At 42.1% G+C, this 26253-nt stretch overlaps 2 protein-coding genes across 2 annotated transcripts in view; one reads left to right on the forward strand and one right to left on the reverse strand.

Moving 5' to 3' along the window:
* Nucleotides 1-26253, reverse strand: part of CHRM5 (cholinergic receptor muscarinic 5) — a 97056-nt gene that overhangs the window by 3971 nt on the left and 66832 nt on the right. The window lies entirely within an intron of this gene.
* Nucleotides 8052-26253, forward strand: part of AVEN (apoptosis and caspase activation inhibitor) — a 211455-nt gene continuing 193253 nt past the window's right edge. The window contains exons 1-2 of the mRNA XM_086708546.1: nt 8052-8131; nt 12700-13162. Coding sequence (XP_086564672.1) covers nt 8052-8131; nt 12700-13162 — 543 coding nt within the window. The remainder of the gene's footprint in view (nt 8132-12699; nt 13163-26253) is intronic.

The following is a 26253-nucleotide window of genomic DNA, read 5'->3' on the forward strand; positions in this document are numbered from 1 at the left end:
ACCCAGGCTTAGCCTTGTGTTACCTTCTACTGATAACCCCTTGCTGTTATCCACATTCCAAAGAGGGCAAAGCATGTCAGATGGCAGGTCACTAGACTGACTCCCTAACACCTGGAAGGCACAACCTGTAAGTTGCTCTACACCGTACAATTTTCTGAGCAAATTCCATCCCAGGCTGTCTCTAGTTGGCAGATCTAAGTCTCACAGTGCAAGAAAGGACCCACAGAAATTCCTTCCGGTCTCCTTCATTCTATCTTTTTTTCCTTCCCCCAATAAATATGCATTGAATGTCTTTTCTGTGACAGACTCCAATGGTGGGGGTACCGTGGAACAAGACACTGGTGGGGTTGTAGATAAAGAAACAGGTAATAAATGTAAGGGGGCGGCACTGCATGCCATAGGGTACATGGAAGGACATGTAACCCAATCCCGTGAGGGTTGGGGGAAACACTTCTTGAGGAAAATATGTCTAAGCTGAGACTTGAAGCATGAATGGGCTTTGGCTAGGCAAGGGGGATATGTAGGGGTGGGCAGGGGAAAAAGTGTTTCAGTCTCGGAGGGGATGAACTTATTTGTAGTAAGCCCAGAGGCAAAAGGAGATACCAAGCTCAGTATCACTGGTCGTCAGGGAAATGCAAATCAAAACTACAATGAGATACCATCTCATGCCTGTCAGCATGGCTAAAAACAACACACACACAAAAACAGGTGTTGGCAAGGATGTGGAGAAAGGGGAACCCTCTTGCACTGCTGGTAGCAATGCAAACTGGTACAGCCACTCTGGAAAACAGTATGGAGGTTCCTCAAAAAGTTAAAAATAGAATTGCGATGCCCGGGTGGCTCAGTCAGTTGAACCTCGGACTCCTGATTTCAGCTCAGCTCATGATCTCACGATTCATGGATTTGAGCCCTGTGTTGGGCTCTGGTTCTCAGTCCCCCACGTATGCTAGCTCTCTCTGTCTCTCTCTCTCAAAATAAATAAATAAACTTAAAAAAAAGTTTAAAAATAGAACTATCCTATGATCCAGCAATTGCACTAATAGGTATTTACCCAAAGATGCAAAAATTCTGATGCACCCCGATGTTTATAGCAGCATTACCAACAGTAGCCAAATTATGGAAGGAGCCCAAATGTACATTGGCTGATGAATGGATAAAGAAGAGGTGATATATATATATATATATATATATATATATATATATGGATAAAGAAGAGGTGATATATATATATATATATATATGTAAATGTACACATACACACACACACACACACAATGGAATATTACTCAGCCATAAAAAAGAATGAAATCTTGCCATTTGCAATGACATGGTTGGAGCTAGAGTGCATTATGCTAATAAGTCAGTCAGAGAAAGACAAATACCATATGATTTCATTCATATGGGGAATTTAAAAAACAAGACAAATGAACAAAGGGAAGAAAAGAGAGAGGCAAACTAAGAAACAGACTCTTAACTATAGAGAACTGATGGTTAACGGAGCTGAGCAGGGGAATGGGTTAAATATGTGATGGGGATTGAGGAGTGCACTTGTCATGAGCACCGGGTGTTGGATGGAAGTGTTTAATCGCTATATTGTACACTGGAAATTAATATTACACTGTATGTTAACTAACTGGAATTTAAGTAAAAACTTAAAAAGAGAGGAGGCATCAAGCTGGAGGAAGCCAGAGACATGAGAGGCAAGACTAGAGAGGTTGAGGGGGTGGGGTAGGAGGGACAGGAGTGGACTTCAGATCAAAGAAGTCCACCTTCTGGGAGAGCTGTGTCAGCTGTTTCTATTTCCAGACTCCCCATCTGCTCTGTAAGTAGTCCCAACATCCAGGGTGTTGAGGGAGATAGTCTGGAGAGAAGTAATAAAATGAACTGACTGATGATTTTTTTCTAGTCAAGTCTTCAAAATAGAAATAAATGGTGTTTTGGAAGGATTTAATTTTTCCACCTAATTTTATTGGAAGGTAGTGAGCAATTTATGAAGAGTTCTGGGAATTTGGGAGTGCATGTTCTCCTGTGAACGCATGTGTATAACTAGGGGCTCATGCTCTCCCATGTGTTTCCTCATTTGTAAAAATCAGGAAGTTTGACTAATGGGATGCAAGATACATTTTCATGATTTTGTATGTTATACAGTGTGATGGTTAATTTTATGTGCCATCTTGGCTGTGCTACAGTTCCCAGTTGTTTGGTCAAACACCTGATACTAGCTGTTGCTGTGAAGGTATTTTTTAGATGTGACTAACATTTAAGTCAGTAGACTTTGAGTAAAGCAGATTATCCTCCATAGTGTGGGTGGGGCTCATCTAATCAGCTAATGGCCGAGTTCCTTCTGTCTCCAGATTACCTTTGGATGCAAGACTATAACACTGACTCCTGCTGGAATTTCTAGTCTTTTAACCTGCACTGCACATTTTAGACTTGCTAAACCCCACAATCCTTAAAAATTAAAAAAAGTCTCTCCCTCTCTCTCTCTCTCTCATAAAAGAAATAAACACTTTGATAAATGGGGTAAAGATCATTTATAGTGGCAACGTGGTCTCTTAATCATACAACTGAATCTGGCAGTGGGCAGTGTCAGGTTCAAAACCTACCTCCAGGGGTGCCTGACTGGCTCAGTTGGGAGAACATGCAACTCTTAATCTTGGAGTTGTGAGTTTGAACCCCATGTTGGGTGTAGAGATTACTTAAAAAATAAAATCTTTAAAACAAAAAAACCCCTAGTTCCACTCTTCACTGTATGGCTTTGGACATGTTACTTAACCTCTTTAGGTCTCATATTTTTTTTTTTTTAATTTTTTTTTCAACGTTTATTTATTTTTGGGACAGAGAGAGACAGAGCATGAATGGGGGAGGGGCAGAGAGAGAGGGAGACACAGAATCTGAAACAGGCTCCAGGCTCTGAGCCATCAGCCCAGAGCCCGACGCGGGGCTCGAACTCACGGACTGCGAGATCGTGACCTGGCTGAAGTCGGATGCTTAACCGACTGCGCCACCCAGGCGCCCCTCATATTTTTAAACTTAGAAGTGGGGATACTAAGAGTCCTTATTACCTCATTGGGTTGTTTAAGGATTAAACGAGGTAATCCTCAATAAGTGTTTCACATAGAGCCTGACACAGGGGAATGTTCATTACAAAGTAGCCATCCCGCAGAAGGACATCAAAATGACTTTTCCTTTTGTGGGAGAGGGTCTGAGGCATGGTCTACTAAGGGACAAAGTGGTATAAAATGACAAGACAATACTCTCACAACCTTGAAGTGGCTGTTTTAGATGCTTCATGGTGCTAATGATACTTTCCCCTTTAGTTTTGGTAGTTGTGCTCCACCTTTAGGGACAGAACGAATTGTTCCCATCCACTAAAGCAGAATAATCTTGAAGAGAGCCAAGTTAACAGTCTTCTTTAAAGTCTGCTCATTAGAATAGGGCTACCTCAAGATACTTGATTTAAAAAAAGATATGATTGCATAGTCAAAGAAGCTGAGAAAATACCCTATAGTATATAAAGCTCACAGAGATTCAGAAGACACATGAGCCCAGAGAAGGCTGGGAGGTCCTGAAGTCAAAGACAGTATTGAATTTGGTTTAACACAGAGGTGGCTTCGAGTGTAAGTTTTTTTCAGAGGAACAACTGTTAGCATCCTGTGGCATCCGTGGAGCACAGCTGGGAAATGCAGGTTAGTGGGAAACACGCTGAACCAAGAGTATGGAGATCTGAGTTCACATTTCAGCTAAAATCTTGTGATTTGACACAAATCTCTGGGCCTCAGTTTCCCTACATATAAACTTAAGAGATTGGAATGAATGATTTGCCATCTAAAATGGTTGCAAGCTCTCCCTATAGACTCGCTGTGGGAAATAGTGGACAGTATAGGAATTTTAGACCTCCGCTTCCCTCTACTGTCAGCCAGAGAAACAGCAGTCAGCCGCCGTCTGGAAGTTAGTGCAGTGTAAGCAGCTCTCAGCGGATTTGGAGTCCTCAGGCTTCTCATCTGTTAAGCTAGGGTAACAGTATCTGTTCTCTCTTACAGATGTTTTGAGGACTCCCAAATGAGGTAATGTAGGGAAACCACCACGTCCTATTCTGATGTCGGTTTGGGGTTGTAATTATTATAAAATGAAGGGTTAGTCTAGGTAAGTGGAACTCATCCACCGGCAGTTCATTAGAGCCACCTGGGAGCTTTTGGAAAATACTAATGTCTAGACCCCACCCCAGCTCCGTTAACAGGTGTCTATGTGGGAGAGACTTGGACATGATGTTGTTTTGAAATTCCTGAGGTGATTCTCCCCTGAAGCCGGGGTGGAACACTAGTGGCCTCTCTAGATCCTTGCTACTCAAGGTGCAGTCGATTGATGGCCAGGCACCACCCTGGAGCACATTGGAAATGAAAAAGTCCCCAGGACTAGAATCAGTGCTTCTCAAAATGTAACATGCTTGTGCATTACCTGGAGGATCTAGTTAATCTGCAGGAGAGCGAAGTTTAAAATCCTACATTTCATCATCCCCATATCAACAGCTCCTGAGCATTCTGTCTATGCTGCTGACCCATGAGATGTACTTAATTTATTTATTATTATTATTATTATTAATGTCCATTTATTTTTGAGAGAGCAAGAGAGAGACAGAGCATGAGCAGGGAAAGGGCAGAGAGAGAGGGGAGACACAGAATCCATAGCAGGCTCCAGGCTCTGAGCCGTCAGCACAGAGCCTGATGCCGGGCTCGAACTCATGAACAGCAAGATCATGACCTGAGCCGAAGTCAGAGGCTTAACTGATTGAGCCACCCAGGCGTTCCTGAACGGTACTATGAATAGCCAGACAGAGGATAATTGCTGATCTTCCTAGAAAAGGGCAACCATAGCTTTACACAGGTGCTATTAAAATTGGAATTTTCCGACTGAAATGTGCAATAACATTTGGATCCCACTCTGCCTTCCAAGGACATTTGAGTTATTTTTATTTCTCCTGTTTGAAATTAATACATACTTCCTTACCAGGTTTGCTTCTCTCTGTTCTTTCCATCCCCCCTCCGCCTCATGTTTGAAAGGGTGATCTTTCCTGATTCCTAAGCTGGTGGGAATGGACAGATCTTGTCACAGTCAAAGGCGTATGAGATAGGGACATGAGGTAGGTTCCATGACTTGAAGGACTGAGTTTTTAGTGTGGGTGATAGTTGAGTGTGAAAACTGAGTTTCAAGCATAACAGTCTTCCAAAATAAACATTTGAACCTTTAAAAGGTTTTTGAATAAACAATTATGTTTATGGAGGAGTAAGTCTTGTTTTGGGGGGTTGTGGTGGTTACTGGGGAAGGGGGTGAGAATTCTTCTGAGCTCTTTTTTGGTTACTCAAATTTTAAAAGTTCCCATTTTCCACAACTTTATGGAGAGTATGTTTATTTCTAGGGTGCTAGCATAGGCAGAGAGCAGTCACCCCTGGTTTATTTGCCACCCCCAAGTAGAAGACAAACCCAGAACAATGAAAGTCTCTTTGTTCCGAACTCTGGCACTTTGCTTCAATAAGTTACAAAGGAAGGAAACCAACATAAACACCAAAAGAGGCAACACAATGTGTCAAATTAATTCTTTTCCTTGCTGGTGGCCTTGATGACTTCTGAGGTTTTGCATGAGATATGCTTAGACCTTGCTTTTCTGAAATACCTTTTCTCTGAGAAGCTTTATGTCTGAACTATGCTTTACTGTTTCTATAGCAACTGCAGTGGAAAATGTCAACAGCATCTACAATCTAGTGATATCAGGACATCATCATAACCAGCTCAGGTTGTTATGCAGAGTATTCATGAGCTGATCTTCTCCCAACCCCTTCCTTTTCAAAGATAAATCGAGAGAAAGTAAGCTTAAATACAGATGATAACATTGGGTTAGATGTCAGGAAGAATTTCCAGTGATGGAATGTAGGAGTAAAAGAGGTTCTAAACTTACCTTTTTTGTTTGTATTTTAAAGTAGGTGTATCTAACCTCTTTCAATTAATAGAATGCTGTCCAAAGATTTCTGGTGATTAAGAAATGACTTCTTAATGTTGTTGAAGCAATATCTGGGCCTGAATTTTAATGCAATGCATACTCTTTTAAAATTTATTTTCTTAGGGTGCCTCGGTGAATCAGTTGGTTAAGTGTCTGTCTCTTGATTTTGGCTCAGGTCATGGTACCACAGTTCATGAGGTCGGGCTCTGAGCTGACAGTGCAGAGCCTGCCTGGGATTCTCTCTCTCTTTTTCTCTCTGCCCCTCCCCTGATCTTTCTCTCTCAAAATAAACACACTTAAAAAAATTTTTTTTCCAGTTTACTTATTTTGAGAGAGAGAGAGAGAAAATGAATAGGGGAGGAGCAGAAGGAGAGGGAGAGAAAATGAGCAGGGGCGGGGGAGAGAGAGAGAGAGAGAGAGAGAGAGAGAGAGAGAGAGAGAATGCCTAGTAGCCTCTGCCTTCCATGCTAAGCCCCATGCGGGGCTCTATCTCACGAACTGTAGATCCTGACCTCAGCCGAAGTTGGATTCTTAACCAACTGAGCCACCTAGGCGCTCTGTAAATAAATAAACATTTTTTAAATATGAAAAAAAGTAATATTTAAGAATATTTTTGAGAGAGAGAGTGGAGAGAGAATGTGTGTATACAATCGGGGGGGGGGGGGGGTGGCGGGAGAGAGAGGGAGAGAAAGAATCCCAAGCAGATTCCGTGATGTCCGCACAGAGACTGATGCTGGGCTCGATCCCACGATCCATGAGATCATGACCTGAGCTGAAATCAGAAGTCGGATCCTCAACAGACTGAGCTACCCAGGTGCCCCATGTATTTATTTTTACTTGAAGTATAGGTGACATACAATATTATATTAATTTCAGGTATTCAACATAGTGATCTAAAAGTTCTATATTTTCTGAAATGCTCACCATGATGAGCATAGTTACCATCTGTCACCATACAAAGTTATTACAATATTATTAATAACACAGTAAGTTCTAACTTTTTATTTTTATTTTTTGTTTTTAAGTTTTACTTATTATTTTAGTAATCTCTATACCTAATGTAGGGCTTGAACTCATGACCCTGAGATCAAGAGTCAGATGCTCTTCCGACTGAGTTAGCCAGGCACCTTCCCCCCAACCCTGTAATAAGTTTTTAAAAACATATTCTGTGTTCACCACTGTGCTAGATTCCAGGGGGGGCATATAAAAGAGATATACAGTAGTCCTTGCAGTAAAGGAGTTGGACGTCTACAGTTCTAAGAAAAAGAGGATAGAAAAGTGAAGTCGTGCCTTTATACCACGACAACGTGACAGAAGTCTTATGGAGCACATCAAATGACTGTATTTTCAGAGTAAGACAGGAAGACGGGTGGGACTGCTTTACAAGACAGCATCAGCTGGAGCCATTCGGTGCATGCCTGTGCCCCACCACGCCTTGGGGTTGCCTCTGCAGGGCGGGGACTCCTCCTGCTGAGACCAGCCTTGTCTTGTTGTTATCCCAGTGTGCTGGATAATATCATTTCCTGTGTGTGCCATGCCATGAAACGGGCTGGGAGGTGCTGCCCAGACGGGTTTATGTGAGAATCTGGAAGTCCGGGAGCTCTGGACGATATTGCCCAAGTCTTCCCCCCGACAGACTTAAAGGCATGGTGAATATATTAATTTTTGCGTTCTGAGGGTAGTGTGTTGTTCCGGAAGCAGCAGCCAGACAGTCCGTGGAGGAGGGAGTTATGAACTGTATCAGATGAACTGTAACATGATCAGTTATGAACTGTGCATGGAACAAGAGCCTAGGACCGGGGACTGACGATTGGACTTACTTACATGGGGATCCTGGACAACCCTGGGAGGTCATCTGGTGAGGTGGTAATGGTGAAGGCCTTGTGGAGCGGATTAGAGAGTTAACGGAGGACGCTGGAGACAGTGCCGCAGAGGACTCTTCTGAGGAGCTTTGCTATAGAAATCCATTATGAAAATGGAATAGGATATGGGGCCAAGAGTTTTCTTGTTTTTGTTTTGTTTTAGAGAGGCAGAAGGATAGCATATTTGCACGCTAATGTGCATGATCCATTGGAAGGTAAAAACTGCCGAGCAGGACAGAGTGGGGCCAGTTGCTGGAGAGGTGTCCTCGAGGAGGTGAGCAGGGATTGGACTTAGTGCAGTAATAGAGGCCCCGGGCTTCACACGGGAGCAGAGACCTCTTTGTAGTAACCTGGAGAGGACACGGCAGGGCAGACAGGCACTGATGTAGGTAGTCTGTGAGTAATGGCAGTGGAAATTCTTTCCTGATTGCTTTCATTTCTCTGTGAAGTAGAAAGCAAGGTCAGCAGCTGAGAGTGGGGATGGAGGGAGAGAGAAGGAGGGAGCAAGTTGTGAATCCTGTATGTTGGGAGTTTGCCCCGTTCATTTTCGGTTGTTCCGTGACTCTAGCTTTAGAGGCCTGGGCACTGTTGTGACCTTACAGGCAGTTCACTTGCTCTTATCTTTTTCCACGTTCCAGGCTGAGGATTCTGGGCTGAAAGGAGAGTTCCTGGCCAGATTCCTCCCCCTGCAGTCCTGGAGCACTTTCCACAGTGGCTGTGGCTGTTCAAAAACATCTACTAGATACAGAGACCGCTTTTGGAGAGACCTTATCAATGTTCTCCAGTTTATACTGTTTATATACTAAGCATCAGAAATCAACAAAACTAGAAAATCTGCCTATGAAGAGAAGAATCAGGAAGATGCATATCCCTTGAACATTTATTTGCAAAGGGACAGTGTTTTTTAATTTATTATTATTATTATTTAATGTTTTTATTTATTTTTGACAGAGAGAGAGACAGAGCATGAGCGAGGGAGGGGCAGAAAGAGAGGGAGACACAGAATCCGAAGCAGGCTCCAGGCTCTGAGCTGTCAGCACAGAGCCCAACGCGGGGCTTGAACTCACAGGCTGCGAGATCATGACCTGAGTCGAAGTCACTCAACTGACTGAGCCACCCAGGCGCCCCTTTAATTTATTATTAAAAAAGAGTTTTAAGTCCTATCATAACATCCACTTTTATCAAACAGCGAGAATGTATAAGCTCGGGCTAGGAATTAGGTTTCCGGGTGATATTTGAAGGGTGAAATACTACCTTGATTCAGTGGTTCTCAAATTTGACCATGCATCTGAACCCCTGATGGGGATGGTTGTTAAACCACTGATTGCTGGGCCTCATCTCCAGTTTCTGATTCTGGGGTGAGGCCTGCAGATTTGCATGTCTAAAAAGTTCCCAGGTAATGCTATGCTGCTGGTCCACGTTTTGAAAACTATTGCCTTAAGCAATTAACTGCCTTTTTTTTTTTTTTTGTAATAAATCAAGTCATATATATTAAAAAATATGCAAATAGTGCAGTTTATTTTCTTAAAGAGCTACCTATGTAATTCAGCATTTTCTTTTTGATATCTCATGAATACTACCTAAGGGAAAACTGAATTTTTTATTCATGCAATGGCATACGTTTAAAATCAGGACTATCAAGTGAAAGCAATAGCAGGAAAAACCTTCCTTCCTTTTGTTATTTATAAAATCAAAAGGTCTCTGGGTTCTTGCAATGCAAGAATTTTTTTTTTTTTTTTTATCCTTGATAATCTCTTTACCATGTGGATCAGAATCAAATGAGGAAAGCATAGTCAACATCTTAGAAGAACTTCAGCTAGAGGTGTCCTTCCAGTTAGGAGGTGTTAGCAGGGAGATCTCAGAATTCTCCACATCTAGGGGCACCTGGGTGGCTCAGTTGGTGAAACATATGACTCTTGGTTTCTGCTCAGGTCACGATCTCCATTTGGTTTGTGAGTTCCAGCCCAGCGTCGGGCTCTGCGCTGATAGTGTCGTGGAGCATTCTTGGGATTTCTCTCTCCCTCTCCCTCCCACTTGACCCTCCCTGCCTTTCTCTCTCTCCCCCAAAATAAATAAACATTAAAATACAAGAATTCTCCATATCTAAATACTCCTGGCTAAATTAAAAACAAAACAAAACAAACTCAAAAGGACAGGAGGGGAAGGGGAGTAATACAGGCTCTGGACCTCTGGTGGCATCCGCAGCATAGACTTAAGAACACAGATTCTGCAACCAGACTGAATGGGTATGAACCCCAGTTCTGTCACGTATAAGTTTGAGCAAATTATGTGCAAAACTTTGCCAATTTCTGTGGTGTAAAAATCCCTACTGTGACCCATTTCAAGCTACCAACTTTGTCACTGAATGTAGAATTAGGATGAGATAATGTACCAAAACATTGTAATTCTTGGCTACACAGAAGATGGGGTTCCAGGCTGACCAATGGAGTCTTAAAACAAGCTTTCTTATCTGTATCTCCTGTTAGCTCCTCTTTGGTGCACAGGGAAAAGGATACATTTGTTGTTACTATTCTCATCTTCCTGTTTAGTGTTCAGAGGTGGGACTTTGAATTTGAGAGTTTAGCATGGGGATGAATAACTTAATCCTGGGTGCTGACAGTCCTAATTTCACAAATAGAGACATGGAAAAAAATGAGGAAAATAGGGTATGGGGGAATAAAAAAAAAAGGGGGAAAGGCTGGAGATCAGTGGACAAGGAAAAGTTGATGTACTGTGTAAGACATAATAGTGTCCACTAACAAAAAATGTTAACTATGAAGACAACAAATTAACACAGAAAAATATAGAATATGATGTTAAAAAATAGTTATGCTGACAACCTTCCGTGACACATCTCCCTCCACACTGTATTCTCTCTTGACTAAAGGCATCATTAACTACCAAGAAAGAAACCTGGGCATCACCTCCAACTTCTCACCCCCCAGCCCAATTACAATTGGACAAGGGGTCCTATCAATTTTCTCATTATCTGCCTCCTCAGCTCTCAACTTAATTTAGGCCCTAATCATTTGTGGCTGGGACTATTCTAGTAGCTTCCTAATGGCTCTGCCTAGAGTCTGAATGCTTCTCTACAGAATGATTTTGAGTGTAGTGGTTAACAACATAGGCTCAGACTGCCCTAGGTTCCAATCCTTCAATTACGTACTAGCTGTGTAGTCTTGGATGTTACTTAGATTCTTCATCTGTAAAACTGGGCCAACACTAGTACAACCTCCTAATGCTGCTGTGAGGTTTACATCAGGTGCTATGTAGGATGTACTCAGAACTGTACTCTGAACTATGCTCTGCATCACTATATTTAAGATTTTTTCTTTCCAGTTTACAATCCTTCAGTGGTTCCTTCTGTTTAGAAAGCTCCCAGATCCCACTTATCAATGAGGCAAACTCCTGCTTAGGCCATCAGGCCTTTGTTCAAGGTCGTATTTCTCATGAGGCCTTGGGCTATTCATTTAGGGCTAGTTTCTTTCTTCCTTTGGGCCTTCACCTTGAACCTCCCACTGCACTCAGCACTCCAGAGCAATCATCTGTTTAGAGGGTTATCCTTACAGAAAGCAAGCTACTCAGGGAGCCTGGGTGGCTCAGGTAAGTGTCTTGACTTTGGCTCAGGTCATGATCTCATGGTTCATGAGTTTGAGCCTCTCATCTGGCTCTGTGCTGACAGCTCAAATCCTGGAGCCTGCTTCAGATTCTGTCTCCTTCTCTCTCCGCCCCTCCCTTGCTTGCACTCTGTCTCCCTCTCTCAAAATTAAATAAACATAAAATAAAACAGCTTCTTGAGGGCAGGGATTGTTTTTTTTGGTTGTTTTTTTTTTGTAAATTTCCAGGACAAAAGCAGTGTGGCTGGCATAGGGAAGACGATCAGAAGCAATGAACAGTGTTAAGTACATACGGATATAAGAAAGGACTGAGAAGAGGGGAAAAAAAACCCAATTGTTTTGCTATGCTGATTGGATGATGGGAGTTTTAGTTAGCCCTTGTTTATTCTATGTGGTTTCTGTAATACAAAGTTAAAAATGGCTCCCATGTATCCATATGACCAATTGCCCTTCTTCTGGTTAAAAAAGTAGACTGGATAAATAAAATGGACTACCACTTAGCAATACAAAGGAATATAATTATTCAATCATGGGTAAGTCGCACAAGTTTCTACGAAAGAAGTGATGACACACACACACACACTGAATAGAATGTAGTGAGTCCACCTGAGTTAAAATGCCAGTTGTACCACATTAGACAAGTTGTTTAACCTCTAGGGTTGCTTCTCATCTGCAAAATAAGAGAGTGACGCTGCCAGGAGAATTAAACACTCAGGTGCTCAATAGGTGTGGGCTAAAGTAGTCATTATTACAGAAGTTCTCGCAAGGACTTCAGAGCCCTTCCACTCATCACCAGTTTTGCACTGTGCTATCCCAGCTGCCTGCTGCAGTCCACACCTCTCACCCGAGACCCCCCCACCTTCTCCTCCATACCTCCTCCTGAACCCTGAGTTCAGAATAATTTTAATAATTATACACATTCATGCTTGATAATTAAGAGATTAAACGGGGGAAAAAAGGAAAAATTAACTCACTGGGAGTCCCAACTTACCGTTAATTAACCTCTACTTACATTCTGGTATATGCTTTTTAGATTTTTTTTTTAATGCAAATACACTCATATTTATAATTTTTTTTTTTTTAACAAAAACGAGTTCCAATTATACAGTTTAATCCATCCATTTACCTTTACTTTATAACCCGTCCTTGAGCCACAGTCCCTTCCCCAGACCCACTTCCCGAGTCCCCCACTTCCCGCTCCCACGGGTGGGCCTTTCCTCTGAAGCCCCAGCCTTCCCGGGGCCCCGGTTCCGGCCCCACCTGCCAGGCCCCGGGCCGCCCCGCCCCCGCCGCGGCCGGCTTCCATCCCCGGCCCCGCACCCCGCGCTCGCCGCCACCGGGGGCCTGTCGCTCGCGGCTCCTGCGAGCGACCTGTTTCCGGTGGGGCAAGGGCGTCTCCGCCGCGGCCCAGCTCCGGCGCGCTCAGCATCGCCGGCGGCGGCCAGATGCAGGCGGAGCGAGGAGCTCGGGGCGGCCGCGGACGCCGGCCGGGCCGCGACCGGCCGGGCGGGGACCGCGACCGCGAGCGGGCGGGAGCCGCAGCGGCGGTGGCGAGAGGCGGCGGGGACGGAGGCGGCCGCCGGGGTCGCGGTCGGGGCTTCCGCGGCGGCCGCGGAGGGCGAGGAGGAGGCGCCCCGCGAGGCGGCCGCCGGGAGCCAGGAGGCCGGGGCGCCTGGGCCAGAGCGCCGGTAAGAGGCGGCGGCTTGTGGGGTCCGGGCCGCGATTTCGTGGGACTGGGTCTGATGAGGCCCCGCCGCGAGTCAGGAGCTGCGAGCGGCTTGCTGGCCGCCCGCGAGCAGGGCGGCGGCGGCACCTGCGCCTGCGCGGGACGGGCGGAGGGCGGCGGGGGCGCGCGCAGGGTGCGCACGTGGCGCGTCTGGGGCTGAGCCGCCGGTTGTCTCCCCGCCGGGGTGGCGCGGGAGTAGCCGCTCGGAGGGCTTCCCCAGCCTGCCCAAGTGGTCCGGGCCGGAATGGCTAAGAACGCCGGGGCCGAGGCTGTGTGTCAGGGTTGCAAGGCTAGCGGGCTTGTTGGTTTTCGGGTGGAGTGTCGCCTGGATTGACCCTTGTGGTGTGGGGGTGCGGCCAGCGCTTGGTCTGGAGGAACTGAGACTTGGGCAGCCTTAGAGTATGGGCAGATGTTCCTGTTACTAGGAGGGCAGGGATTTTTTTTGATCTGTTGTGTTCACTGTGCAAGGTCTAGCACACGGTAGGATAATAAAGGTTTCCTGAAAGAATGCCCACCACGGAATGGACTCTATAGTATTTGGGGACAGGATCGGATGCATAGTTCTCTCTCTTCTTTTAATAGCACAGTTCTTTTATTACACAAGTGTCGGAATCAGGGGTCACTGGCCTTCGTATTTAAAATTTTTTAATCAGGAAATGTTTCTGCAGTCAGGTCTGAATTTTAATAGCAGTGTGATCGACCTTATTCACACGTTCATAGAAGGACACTTAACAGCTCGGAGCAGGGCATGATAGGGGGCAAACTTCACTTATCTCCCAGCTAAAGGGGTTTGAGTACGGTCTTTTTAGGAGCTGTTATTTTAACATTTGTACTGCAAAACGTACCTGTGCGGCACAGTGCTTGGGGCATCACTGATCCTTGCAGCCACCACCACTTCTGCCACTGTTACCACTATCATATTTTGAGCCCAAAACTGTGTATTTTTAATTATTTTGTGCATAGATTAAAAAAAAAATTTGGTTGAGGCAAAATTTCTTGTTACTGAAATGTTTGGAGTATTTTAAGGGCATAGAAGGTTAAGATGTCCCTAAAGGTAGTAATTGTATACCGAAATAAAGAGCTTAAAAAAAAATTAGAAAACTTAAAATTAAGTGTAACATACTTAACCTGGTTAGGATTAAAGTAGGAAATAAGTAAAATTTGAGGTATGAAGAAATCCTTAGGTTCAGTTGGCAGGAAATGATCAATCTAGTGCACACTGGCAACACATTTTGTCCTCATAACAACTGTATACAGTGGACTCTTGAACAACACAGGCTTGTGGGTCCACTTAACATGGGGATTCTTTTTCTTTTATAAACCAGTATAGTACTGTTAATGTATTCTTTTAATTATTTTCTTAACATTTTCTTTTCTCTAGCTTATTTTATTGTAAGAATACAGTATCTAATACATATAACATCTAAGTTATGTGTTGACTGTTTACGTTATTGGTAAGGATTCCAGTCAACAGTAGGCTATTAGTGATTAAGTTTTGGGGGAATCAAAAATTATATGTGGAATTTTCCACAGCACCCCTATCCTAGGATATGTATAAGAATCAACTGTATATATGTTGCATATATATGTAGTATAACTTTGTTACAACTTATTTTTTTAATTAAAAACATTTTTTTTAACATTCATTTTTGAGAAAGAGCGTGAGTGGGGGAGGGGCAGAGAGAGAGGGAGAGACAGAATCTGAAGCAGGGTCCAGGCTCCCAGCTGTCAGCACAGAGTCTGATGCGGGGCTTGAATCCACTGACAGTGAGATCATGACCTGAGCTGAAGTCGGACGCTCAACAGACCGAGCCAGCCAGGCGCCCCATGACTTTTGTATTTATTACAACTTTATTTTTCTTAAATTTTTATTTTTTATTTTTTAGAGAGAGAGAGAGAGACAGAGTGCACACGAGTGGGGAGGAGGGACAGAAGGAGAGAGAGAGGCTCCACCCTCAGCACAGAGCCCAACGTGGGGCTCCATCCCACAACCGTGGGATGATGACCTGAGCCGAAATCAAAAGTTGGATGTTCAACCGACTGAGCTACCTTGGCACCCCACAACTTTATTTTTTAAACAACTTCAAGTTGTTTAACTTTATAACAACTTCATTTTATATCTATTGTATATATAAAATCTTCATTATTACCAATTAAAAATCTTCGTTTTTAATTGACTTGCCCAAGCTTTTATAGCTAGTGGCAGAGCTGGAATTTATACTAAGCTGCTCTTGACTCAACTCTGTCTTATCTCTTACATTTTTGTGAACCAGTCACCTCTTAACTGAGAGCAAGGTAGATAGATGCTCCTTTGGCTGCAGGGATCATGTTTTAATAGTAATTGTAGTAATGGTACCTTTGGTACTTACTACAGTGTCTGACACATAGGCGTTACATAACAAGTGTCTTTAACCTGATGAATTGAGTGAATGAAGGTGCTTCTGTCTTACAAATCTCTATGGAACTAAATTGAGTAAAATGATGGTATATTGTTTTGAGAATGAATAATATATTTTTTGATTTATGCTAATATTGTAACCTATTAAAATTTTAGGCTTTGATCCCTTTTTGGGATCGTCTTAAAAATCCCATCTTAGGGGCGCCTGGGTGGCGCAGTCGGTTAAGCATCCGACTTCAGCTCAGGTCACGATCTCGCAGTCCGTGAGTTCGAGCCCCGCGTCAGGCTGTGTGCTGACAGCTCAGAGCCTGGAGCCTTTTTCAGATCCTGTGTCTCCCTCTCTCTCTCTGACCCTCCCCCGTTCATGCTCTGTCTCTCTCTGTCTCAAAAATAAATAAACGTTAAAAAAATAAAAAAAAAATCCCATCTTATATATTCTTTTGGGATTTTTTTTTTCCTGCATAGTTTAATGATTCAGTGTGTCAGCATATGTAAATGTGTGGCACAGAGCTTGGGACATCACTGATCCCTGCAGCCATCACCACTTCTGCCACTGTTCCCACTATCCTATTTTCAGTCAAACCTGGATAAAGAGATGTTGGAAGGATTTCTTCCTTTTGGTTTGGTTTGTGATCTCTAAGTCCTTGCACTTCTTAGATTCTGAAGTACTATTCATCTTTAGGCTTGCTAGGAATACCGTTCTTGGTGCGTAAAGATTAAGGGGGACAAGATTGATTGCCCTGCCTGAGGCCTCCTTGCTCTCCTATTGCATGTTGATTTGTGCCCCAAATGGAGAGTAATTGAAATGATCAGAAAGAAAGAAATTCATGATAGAGGTTTAGCTGTGTAAGGATCAGTTAGTTACCTAATTCCAGAACTTAATGTTGTTTACACCTTTCGCTTTCTACTTTATTTTTTTAAGTTTATTTTTGAGAGAGAGAGAGAGAGAGAGAGTGCACATGTGCGCGAACACGACTGGGGAAGGGGCAGAGAGAGAGAGGAGATGGAGAATCACAAGCAGATTCTGGGCTGTTAGCTCAGAGCCCCTTGCAGGGCCCAAACTCACAAATTGTGAGATCAGGACATGAGGCAAAGTCAAGAGTCCTAAGTTTAACCGATTGAGCCACCCAGGCACCCCTGTTTTCTATTTTAGACCACTACATACACATGGCTTGTTAATGAAAATCAGGACAAAATAAGACTAAACAAGTACCAGACAAGTAATTCTCGAAGGGAACTTTACTGAACACATTGGGTCTGCTAGTCTCTTGCACTTAAATCATTCCCTGTGTAGATCATATGAACCCTAAGTTTACGGAGTTTGGGTAAGCATATCATAAGGCTAATTATCTCCATTGAATATCCATCCACTTGAAGCATGACATTGCACTGGATGTAGTCATTAACTTAAAGCATACTAGGATTTGTTAGTATTATACTTACCTTTTTTTTATTAGTTTTTTTTTAATGTTTTATTTTAGTTTAAAAAAAAATTTTTTTTTTTAACGTTTATTTATTTTTGAGACAGGGAGAGACAGCATGAATGGGGGAGGGTCAGAGAGAGAGGGAGACACAGAATCTGAAACAGGCTCCGGGCTCTGAGCTGTCAGCACAGAGCCTGACGCGGGGCTCAGACTCACGGACAGCGAGATCATGACCTGAGCCGAAGTCGGATGCTTAACCGACTGAGCCACCCAGGCGCCCCTGTTTTATTTTAGTTTTAAGAGAGACAGAGTGTGAGCAGGGGAGGGGCAGAGAGAGAGGGAGACACAGAATCTGAAGCAGGCTCCAGGCTCTGAGCTGTTAGCACAGAGTCCAACGCTGGGCTGGAACTCACGAACTGTGAGATCATGACCTGAGCGGAAGTTGGTGCTTAACCAACTGGGCCACCCAGGTGTCCCATATACTTATCTTTCTGATGAGCTACTAGCAGAGAGGAACTCAAGGCCTATCGGTAGTCCTTGGATAACTCACAGTTAGGAGAGGTTAACTAAGTTATCCATTATCATGCAACCAGAAAATTACAGGGCCTAGATTCAACCCAAGCATTTTGGTTCCAGAAATGTTTTTTCCATTGTGTCCCTAAACTGTCTCTAGAGTGATTTGAGATTTGAAAGGTCAAGTGTGGCGGACTGTTGTATGATTCTTTCACACACTTTTGTTTTCCTGATGTTCCAAAATGGTGATCAGGATTGAAGGGAACACTGATGCCGTATTTGGTTATTGTGGATGTCGGCAGATCTTTGCTTTCTTGCTCCACGTTCAGATGGCAGCTGCTTTTAATCATTTTTAAATTATTTATGTCCAATAAAAGATAAGGCAGCTGTTTATAGCCACATTAAGGAGAGTAAGAACTTGGAGGTAATTTTTTTTTTCTGACCAAACTTTTGCTTTGCAAACAAAAATATAAATGCTTTTCCTGAATAGTAATTAATCCTAGATGCCCTTGACATTTTTATTGCTACTATTTCGGTAAAAGGGATATCTCTGACTTTGATATTCAAGTTTACCGTGAGCCTGGAGGAAGAAAAGATGTCAAATCCAAGTTGCTGGCAGGTTTCTATAGCATTTGCTCCTTCATCGTTGCTGAAAGGAGTGCCCCTCATTGTGCCAGCCAGACAGAGATGGAGAGTCCGTTAAAGCTCACACTTGATAGCCTCTAGGCTGTATTTCTTCCCTTTTCACAAAGCCTGACGTAAATTCACTTAGACACTGAACATGCTCAAGTGTCCTAAAAGAAAATTGCTTTCAGATTAGCTCTTGGTAAGGGGTGCCTGGCTGGCTCAGATGGTGGAGCATACATCTCTTGATCTCGGGGTTGTAAGTTTGAGATTAGCTAAAAATAAAGTCTTTAAAAGAAGAAAAAAAAGATTAGTTCTTGGTAATCCATGAAATTGGCCCTTTCCTCTGCTGTAGACCACTCCTCAAACACGGTAACTACTTTGCTAATAACGTATACTGTTTTGAGATCTGTTTTTCTCACTGATCATTGTATCACTTACATAGTTACATTATTGACACTTTCTGCTGATATTCTGCTTAAAGTTTTTTTGATAAATTATCTATGACATTGTGCTTTAACATTTACAGTTAATACTTTTGATCATTGGTTCATATGGTTTCAGAATGTAAAGTTTCCAGCATATTGTTGATTTGACATTTTAATTAATTGTATATTTGACATTTTAAATAGAACTGTCACATCATTCTTTTACCTGGATGGAGTCCAAATACTATAATGGTTTGATATTCACCATCATCCATTTAAGAATCTCACATTAATAAACTTTTCAGCAGTGAGAAGATTTACATTATTTCTTATTCTTTTTATTTTGTGTTTTATTTTATTTTAAAGTTTATTTATTTATTTTGAGAGGGACAGAGGCAGCACAAGTAGGAGAGGGGCAAGACAGAGAGAATCCTAAGCAGGCTCTGCACTGACAGTGCAGAGCCCAATAAGGGGCTCGAACCCACAAAGCCCTGAGATTGTGACCTGAGCTGAAACCAAGAGTCGGACCCTCAACCTACTGAGCCACCCAGGTGCACCTTATTTTATGTTTTGAATCCACATCTTCCTAGAACTTCATCTAATATATCTTCAAACTTGAAAAGCTTTTAGCAATCACTTCTTCTGCTTCCCTGTAACAAATTTTGATTTTTTTAAAAAAAGTCTCATAACCTTAAGGGCTTGGATGTAAAATTTTTTTCTTTTAGGTTAAATTGCGATTATACTGATTAATATACAACTTATTTTGATTAGCAGTTGTTACACATAAAGGTAAAATTTTACTGTAAATGCATCTCATTTTCCCTAATGAGTTTAATTAGGTATCCATGGATAAATGTGGCTTATTGCCTGAACGAAATAGGATTCAGTGTCAATTCTCTTCCCAATTAGATTTTTATAGATGTAAGCATGAGGTAATGGTTGGAGCTTCATCATATGTGTCACTCAATTCTTTGAATACCTTTCTAATTCTATATCAAAATCATTATTATAAAAAAATTTTTTTAATGATTTGTCATTTGACAACTGGATTAGGTTCTCCTTCAGTTTTGTCTAAAGCAAGGAATTGAAACCTTCCTGGTTTGCGGGACTTGTTACTCAGTCTTTAGAGTTATACTCTCTCAACATCTATACCTCTGTTGAAAATTATCCCTTTGCTTGGGGCCTCAGGGAACGCACGACAGCCAGAGTGAGAATGGCTGAGCAGGGGTCGCCCATCCTCAAGCGCTTTCTAAGACTGTTTTCAGTTGAGAGTATGGACACTGAAGATCTGAAACTTAATTCCCTAAGAACTCCTTGCTCATATACCTTTTGAGAAATCTTCATGAACCCCCAGGTGTATAGATACTCCATTTTGGGATTGTTGACTAAGAGCACATTACTTACTCTTTTATTATTATTATATTATATTATTATTATTATTATTACTATTATTATTTTAAGGATGATAGTTATTTACATGTATTTACCCAGAGGGATTTATTTATTTATTTATTTATTTATTTATTTATTCGGTGGGGGACGATGCACCACTTGTGGAGTATGGTTTCCAATTGTTGTCATTCTTAATGGTGTTTCTGTCTTTGTTTTAACTGATGCTCAGATGGAAAATGTCAAGCTCATAATTCTAGACTACCAGGATCTGTTTTCTGGGGAATTAGGTACTAAGCCATTGGGCTTTCACTGTTTTCTCCAGAAAAGTAGTGATTATTTTCCACGATTCTGGGAAAGTGAGGTTTCCAGAGGCCTGGTTAGGTCATTTGGTCCTACCCACACCCCACACCACAGCATGACTTTCTAGACTTGGTTTTTTTTTTTTTTTTTTTTTTTTACTTTTTACAGTAAACTGTACCCCAGACATGTGGCTCAAACTCATGACCCCAAGACAGAGTTGCAGGCTCTACCAACTGAGCCAGTCAGGCGCCCCCCCACCAACACTTTTTTAAAAAAGAAATTAAGTGTTTGAAAATAGATTTTCTACTCAGATGTCACTGTTTCCTGATGTGCTTTGAAATATCAAAAGGAGAAATAAGGACCATACTGACACATACTTATTTCTATTTTATAGACACTATAGATACTTATTTGTATTTTATAGACATTAGATTCATTCTTTTTGAAATTTTATTTTCTTTTGTTAGAAGCCATTTGTGTGTGTGTGTGTGTGTGTGTGTGTGTGTGTGTGTGTGTGTTGAAGTACCAAGAACAAATGCTTTAATGCTGTTAATATTTTTTCTTTTGGGATGTAAATAATGTCAACAATTTTGTTGGTCTCAGAATTTTTTATAAAGGTGTCATGGGGCAGTGCGTGGAAAATTGATATAGATAATCTTTCACTTTTGAGTGGGTGTCGAAGGATGTTGACAAGAAATACAAATCGAAGCGTTTAATTTTATCCTGATGTTGCTAGGAGGCTGTTTTAGAATTTGACCAACCTGATGTCCATGAGCCTTAAATTTGCTTAAAAGACAATTTCTGTAAAAACAGCACTCCCAGGAATACTGTTTCCTACAATCCATATCATGTCATTGGTATATGCAAACAGTAGGAAAATTAAAAAAACATGTGGGAGATTGATAGAATGAATTCCCTGTTGTACATATTTAATCCTCTCTTTGGGTCCTCTTTCTGTGAAGGACTGATACAAGTGTGTCTGATCTATACTTTTGTTGTGTGAGAGATAGGGGGAGTGAGTGCACATGCATGTGTGCGTGAGTGGGGGCGGGGGAGGAGACAGAGAGAGGGAGAGAGAGAGAGGGAGAGAATCTCAAACAGGCTCCATTCCTAGCACAGAGCCCAACACAGGGCTCGATCCCATGACTGAGATCGTGACCCAAGCCGAAATCAAGAGTCGGACGCTCAGGCGACTGAGCCCACCCAGGTGCCGCTGACCCATCTTCTTTAGTACCCAGTCAAACTTGTGTTGAAAGATAGCAAGCACATTTTAATATTAATTTAAGCAAGGCATCATTGAGATGACAGGACTGTTACCAAAAATTCACATATATTCTTGGATTATCAGTGCCATGATTCCTCCATTTATTTAGCTGTGGGAAGTTACTAATGTTGACACATGTTATTCATGTGTGTATATTCTGTGAAATAATTAGTCACCATATTTAGGTTTCTATAATCTCTGGCTTGAAAGGATCATTAACAGTTACATTTTGGGAAAATTTAAAATAGCTAGTATTCACTATCACAGTGTAATGCAGTGCAGATGTCATTTAAGTGGTAGATTTGGAGTCTGTGGCTCTGTTGTTCATCTAAAGGTCACATCCCAGTAGCTGGCTTCATGATATTGAGTACTAGGATATTTCATCCCCACCTTTTCATTTTTCTACAAGGCTGATAATAAAATAACATGTCTTTGTGTAATATTTGGGCTCATTAAAGCTTGGTCTTACTGAAAAGGGCTTAATCCCTGTCACAGGTATATAAATCTCAAATCCTTCCAAAGAGGTTATGAGTTTTCTGGGAGCAAAGCTTGATGACAAATGAATATTTTTCTGAAGACAAAGCTCGGCTTCCTATTTTCCCTTAACTAATCTTCACTTCATTTTCAAGTTGTGTTTTGGTTGGCTGCTTCTTTATTATGCAAGTATGAATTTGCAGAACAATTCCTGTTAAGTTTTAAAAAACATTTTTCTTGGAGCAGCTGGGTGGCTCAGTCAGTTAAGTGACCGACTGTTGATTTTGGCTCAGGTCATGATCTCAAGGTTCGTGAGACTGAGCCCCACGTCTGGCTTTGCACTGAGAGTGCAGTGCCTGTTTGGGATTCTCTCACTCTCTCTCTCCCCCTCCCCAGCTCTCTTTCTAATAAATAAATACACATTTTTTTTTGTAAAAAAAGTATTTTTCTCCTCTTTACAGCCAAGAGAATCATTAAATTAAGAGGTGACCAGAAAATGTTATTTAAGAGCATGTATTTTGGCGTGTCTGTGTGGCTCAGTCAGTTGAGTGTCAGACTCTTGGTTTTGGCTCTGGTCATGATCTCACGGTTTATGGGATCAAGCCAGCATTGGGCTCTACGCTGACAGCATGGAGCCTGCTTGGGATTCTCTCTCCCTCTCTCTCTGTCCCTTCTCTGCTTGCTCATGCTCTCTTTCTCTCTTTCTCTCAAAATAAATGAATAAACATTAAAAAAAAAGAGCATGTATTTTATATTCACTGGAAGGAGAAATTAAGTAGACAAGTTGATTTTTCATTTTATAATATGGAAGTAGACTTCAAAGGGATGGTTTTTAGACAGAGTTGGCAGGGATGGGGTCTCAGGTTTGTGCCTCATCTGTATTCCGGTTGGCTTCTGGCAGTCGGGGAGGGGTGGGAAAGGGCTGTTGAAGCTTGAGGATGAATGTTTGCCCTGGTGGATGGCACCACAGTGATTTCATACAGAATGGGATCTCTGAAAGCTTAAGTGTTAGAATTGAAGAATTACAGACAGAGAGTGATTATTCTTTCAAGATACTAGTTTAAGTTTACAGACGCATGAATGAGTAGGGTATACCTCCTCAAAACCTACTCAGTATTCGGCCTTCTTTTTTTTTTTTTTTCTTTTTGGCTCTCTTTTCCTTTCTCTCTTCTCTTTATCTTTTCCCCCCACTAGTGTTGCATTTGTTTGTTTGTTTGTTTAGTAAGCTTCACACTCAGAGATCAAGGGTCGCGTGTTCTAATAACTGAGCCCACCAGGTGCCCTGTGTTGTTATGGAGAGAAATCACATGGCGGCCAGTAATGTATGTTTCGGAGTCTAACAGAAACTGGTTAGAATCCTACTCTCCAACCCCCCAGTTACTAGTTATATCTGAAAAGTTGCTTAAGCTTCCTGAAACCTCAGTTTCATCACCTGTAAAGATGATTAAGAGTGTTCACCTCACACAGTTGTTGTAAAGAGTGAATTAGGTGAACACAATAAAAGGCAGTTTTTATACTTATCATGCCACTCTGGCGCCCTCCCTCATTTGGGGTCTTCTCAGAGTGCGAAGGTCAAATGCAAAACTATACACTCATTCACATGTAACACATGAACACACGCACACACATATATAGAATATTTAGAATTTATATTACTTATGAATATCGTTTATTCATTTAAAATTTCCTTAAAAGCCTTGAAGCATGAAGTCTCCCAGTCTTTACTGAGGGGCTGCTGTGTGTGTGTTGGGGCATGTGTTCATGCTCTGGCAGGAAACTTGTAACTCTGCCTTAACCTTTCCTTCCTGCTTGTGTAGAGACTCAAGGTTAGCCAGAGGTAAGAGGTCATTAGGGACTTCTCAGATCTTTTCTGGGCATGCCCACAGTGATGCACAAATTGCATGGCCTTCTAGAGTCCCAGGGATATGCCACAGTTTTACAAAGACCTCTTGGACATCTCTTTCCCCAGTTTTAGCTTATAAGGTGTTTGTTTATTTATTTTTTCAGTCTCTTTTGAGGCCCACCTGTTATCACTGCCTCAGGCAGTTGTGGTTTTAAACTTTTGCTGCTAATTGTTTCTCACGAATTCCCTGATGATAGGACTGTTCGCGTGGAGTGAGCTCTGAACCTGGTTGAATGAAGACAAGACCCAAGAATGGAATTTTTCACAGAGCTGCCAGAGAGGTCAAATAGTGACAGGTCCCTGTGGAGGGGACTTTCAGCAAGCTTTTCTTCCCTCTTCGGTGGTTATAAGGCTGCTGTTTTTCACGTCACCATAGTTGTGAGCCTGTCGGTTTTCAAAGCAAATGCAAAGTTTGTTACTGCAGAGATGAGAATGGGACAAGTTGCAGTTCTTAGAGATTTAGCTGTTTTTCTTCCACAAACTCTCCTTGGATTGTTGTAGGTCTTTGGTTAATTTCCAGAGTTCTTGGTTTTGGCAGTTTTTGTCAGTGTTCTTGTTGCTTTTGCAGTACAGTGGATTTTCAGGGGTCCTTACTCTGCCATTCTGGGAGTATTTCTGTTCTCCTTTATTTTATTTATTTTAGAAATCTTTTTTAATGTTTTATTTTTGATAGAGAGAGATAGAGAAAGAGCGAGCAAGCAAGCAGGCAGAGAGAGAGGGAGACACAGAATCCGAAGCAGGCTCCAGGCTCTGAGCTGTCAGCACAGAGCCCGATGTGGGGCTCGAACTCACAAACCATGAGATCGTGACCTGAGCCGAAGTCCGACACTCAACCGACTGAGCCACCCAGGTGCCCCTGTTCTGCTTTATTTTGATGCAGCCATTGCTGCTGTTTCTAATTGTTAGAAACTTCTCCCTTTGTTTGAGACAAATCGTATCTCCCCTTCACTCTTTTATGTGTAGGCCAGCCAGAGTTTTGTTCTCTGGAACAACAGAATTTTTGATTGAGCCAAAACACAGAATTCTCTTAAGCCTGAAAAGGTCATGGGGGGTGGTTTCAGTGTTTAATATGAGAGATTTTTTTTTTGTTTTCTGAAACTGTCAACTTGGAATTGATCACATATAGTAAGAGTATATTAAGAAGGCAAAAACTGGGGCGCCTGGGTGGCGCAGTCGGTTAAGTGTCCGACTTCAGCCAGGTCACGATCTCGCGGTCCGGGAGTTCGAGCCCCGCGTCGGGCTCTGGGCTGATGGCTCAGAGCCTGGAGCCTGTTTCCGATTCTGTGTCTCCCTCTCTCTCTGCCCCTCCCCCGTTCATGCTCTGTCTCTCTCTGTCGCAAAAATAAATAAATGTTGAAAAAAAAAATTAAAAAAAAAAAAAGAAGGCAAAAACTAATGATTTAATTATTTAGACAAATTTGATATTCCATCATTTTGTAAGACTCTTTTCATCATTTCTCTGAAGATTTTGGCACCTAATTTATAGTTTACATTCTTTATTACTTTCTGGGTGACATCTACTTATATATGATTGATACGTACCACATCATGATTTTCACTATGTGATTTCTTCAATTTCAAACTTATCTAAAGTATGACCTCTCTCAACATGCCTTGCTTTGTTATGAAAGTTAATCTTTGTTTCCATTCCTCCCCTTTTGTATCAGTGATACACGTATCTCCTAAATCTATAAAAGTTTTACCTATTCTGGGGCGCCTGGGTGGCTCAGCTGGTTAAGCATCCAACTTTGGCTCAGGTCATGATGTCACAGCTTGTGGGTCTAAGGCCTGTGTCGAACTCTGTGCTGACAGCTCAGAGCCTGGAGCCTGCTTAGGATTCTGTGTCTCCCTCTCTCTCTCTGCCCCTCCCCCACTCATGCTCTGTCTCTGTCTCAAAAACAAACAAACAAAAAGTTTTACCTAATCTCCTGTTAAATGATAGAAAAATACCAAGAAGAAAATAAAAATTACCTATAATATTACCACCTATAAATAACCACTGTTAACATTATGACGTACATTTGTTTTCCATATAAAACTGGAAACGGGTCATGATAAGACTTTAAAGGGAAAAAAGACAATATTGTACTTATGTAAAAATTATAAGATCTATGCATGCATTAGGATCCTAAAAGGATATAAATATGTATCAAACTATTAACTGTGTTTGGAGTGGGAAAAATACAGGGATTATGTGGAACTTTTTAATCTTTTTTTTTTTTTTTAATATGAAACTTATTGTCAAATTGGTTTCCATACAACACCCCCTGCTCATCCCAACAGGTGCCCTCCTTGATACCCATCACCCACCCACCCCTCCTTCCCACCCCCTA

Source organism: Puma concolor, chromosome B3 (genome assembly GCF_028749965.1).
Source record: "Puma concolor isolate L17-30 chromosome B3, mPumCon1.1.hap2, whole genome shotgun sequence".
Taxonomy (NCBI): domain Eukaryota; kingdom Metazoa; phylum Chordata; class Mammalia; order Carnivora; family Felidae; genus Puma; species Puma concolor.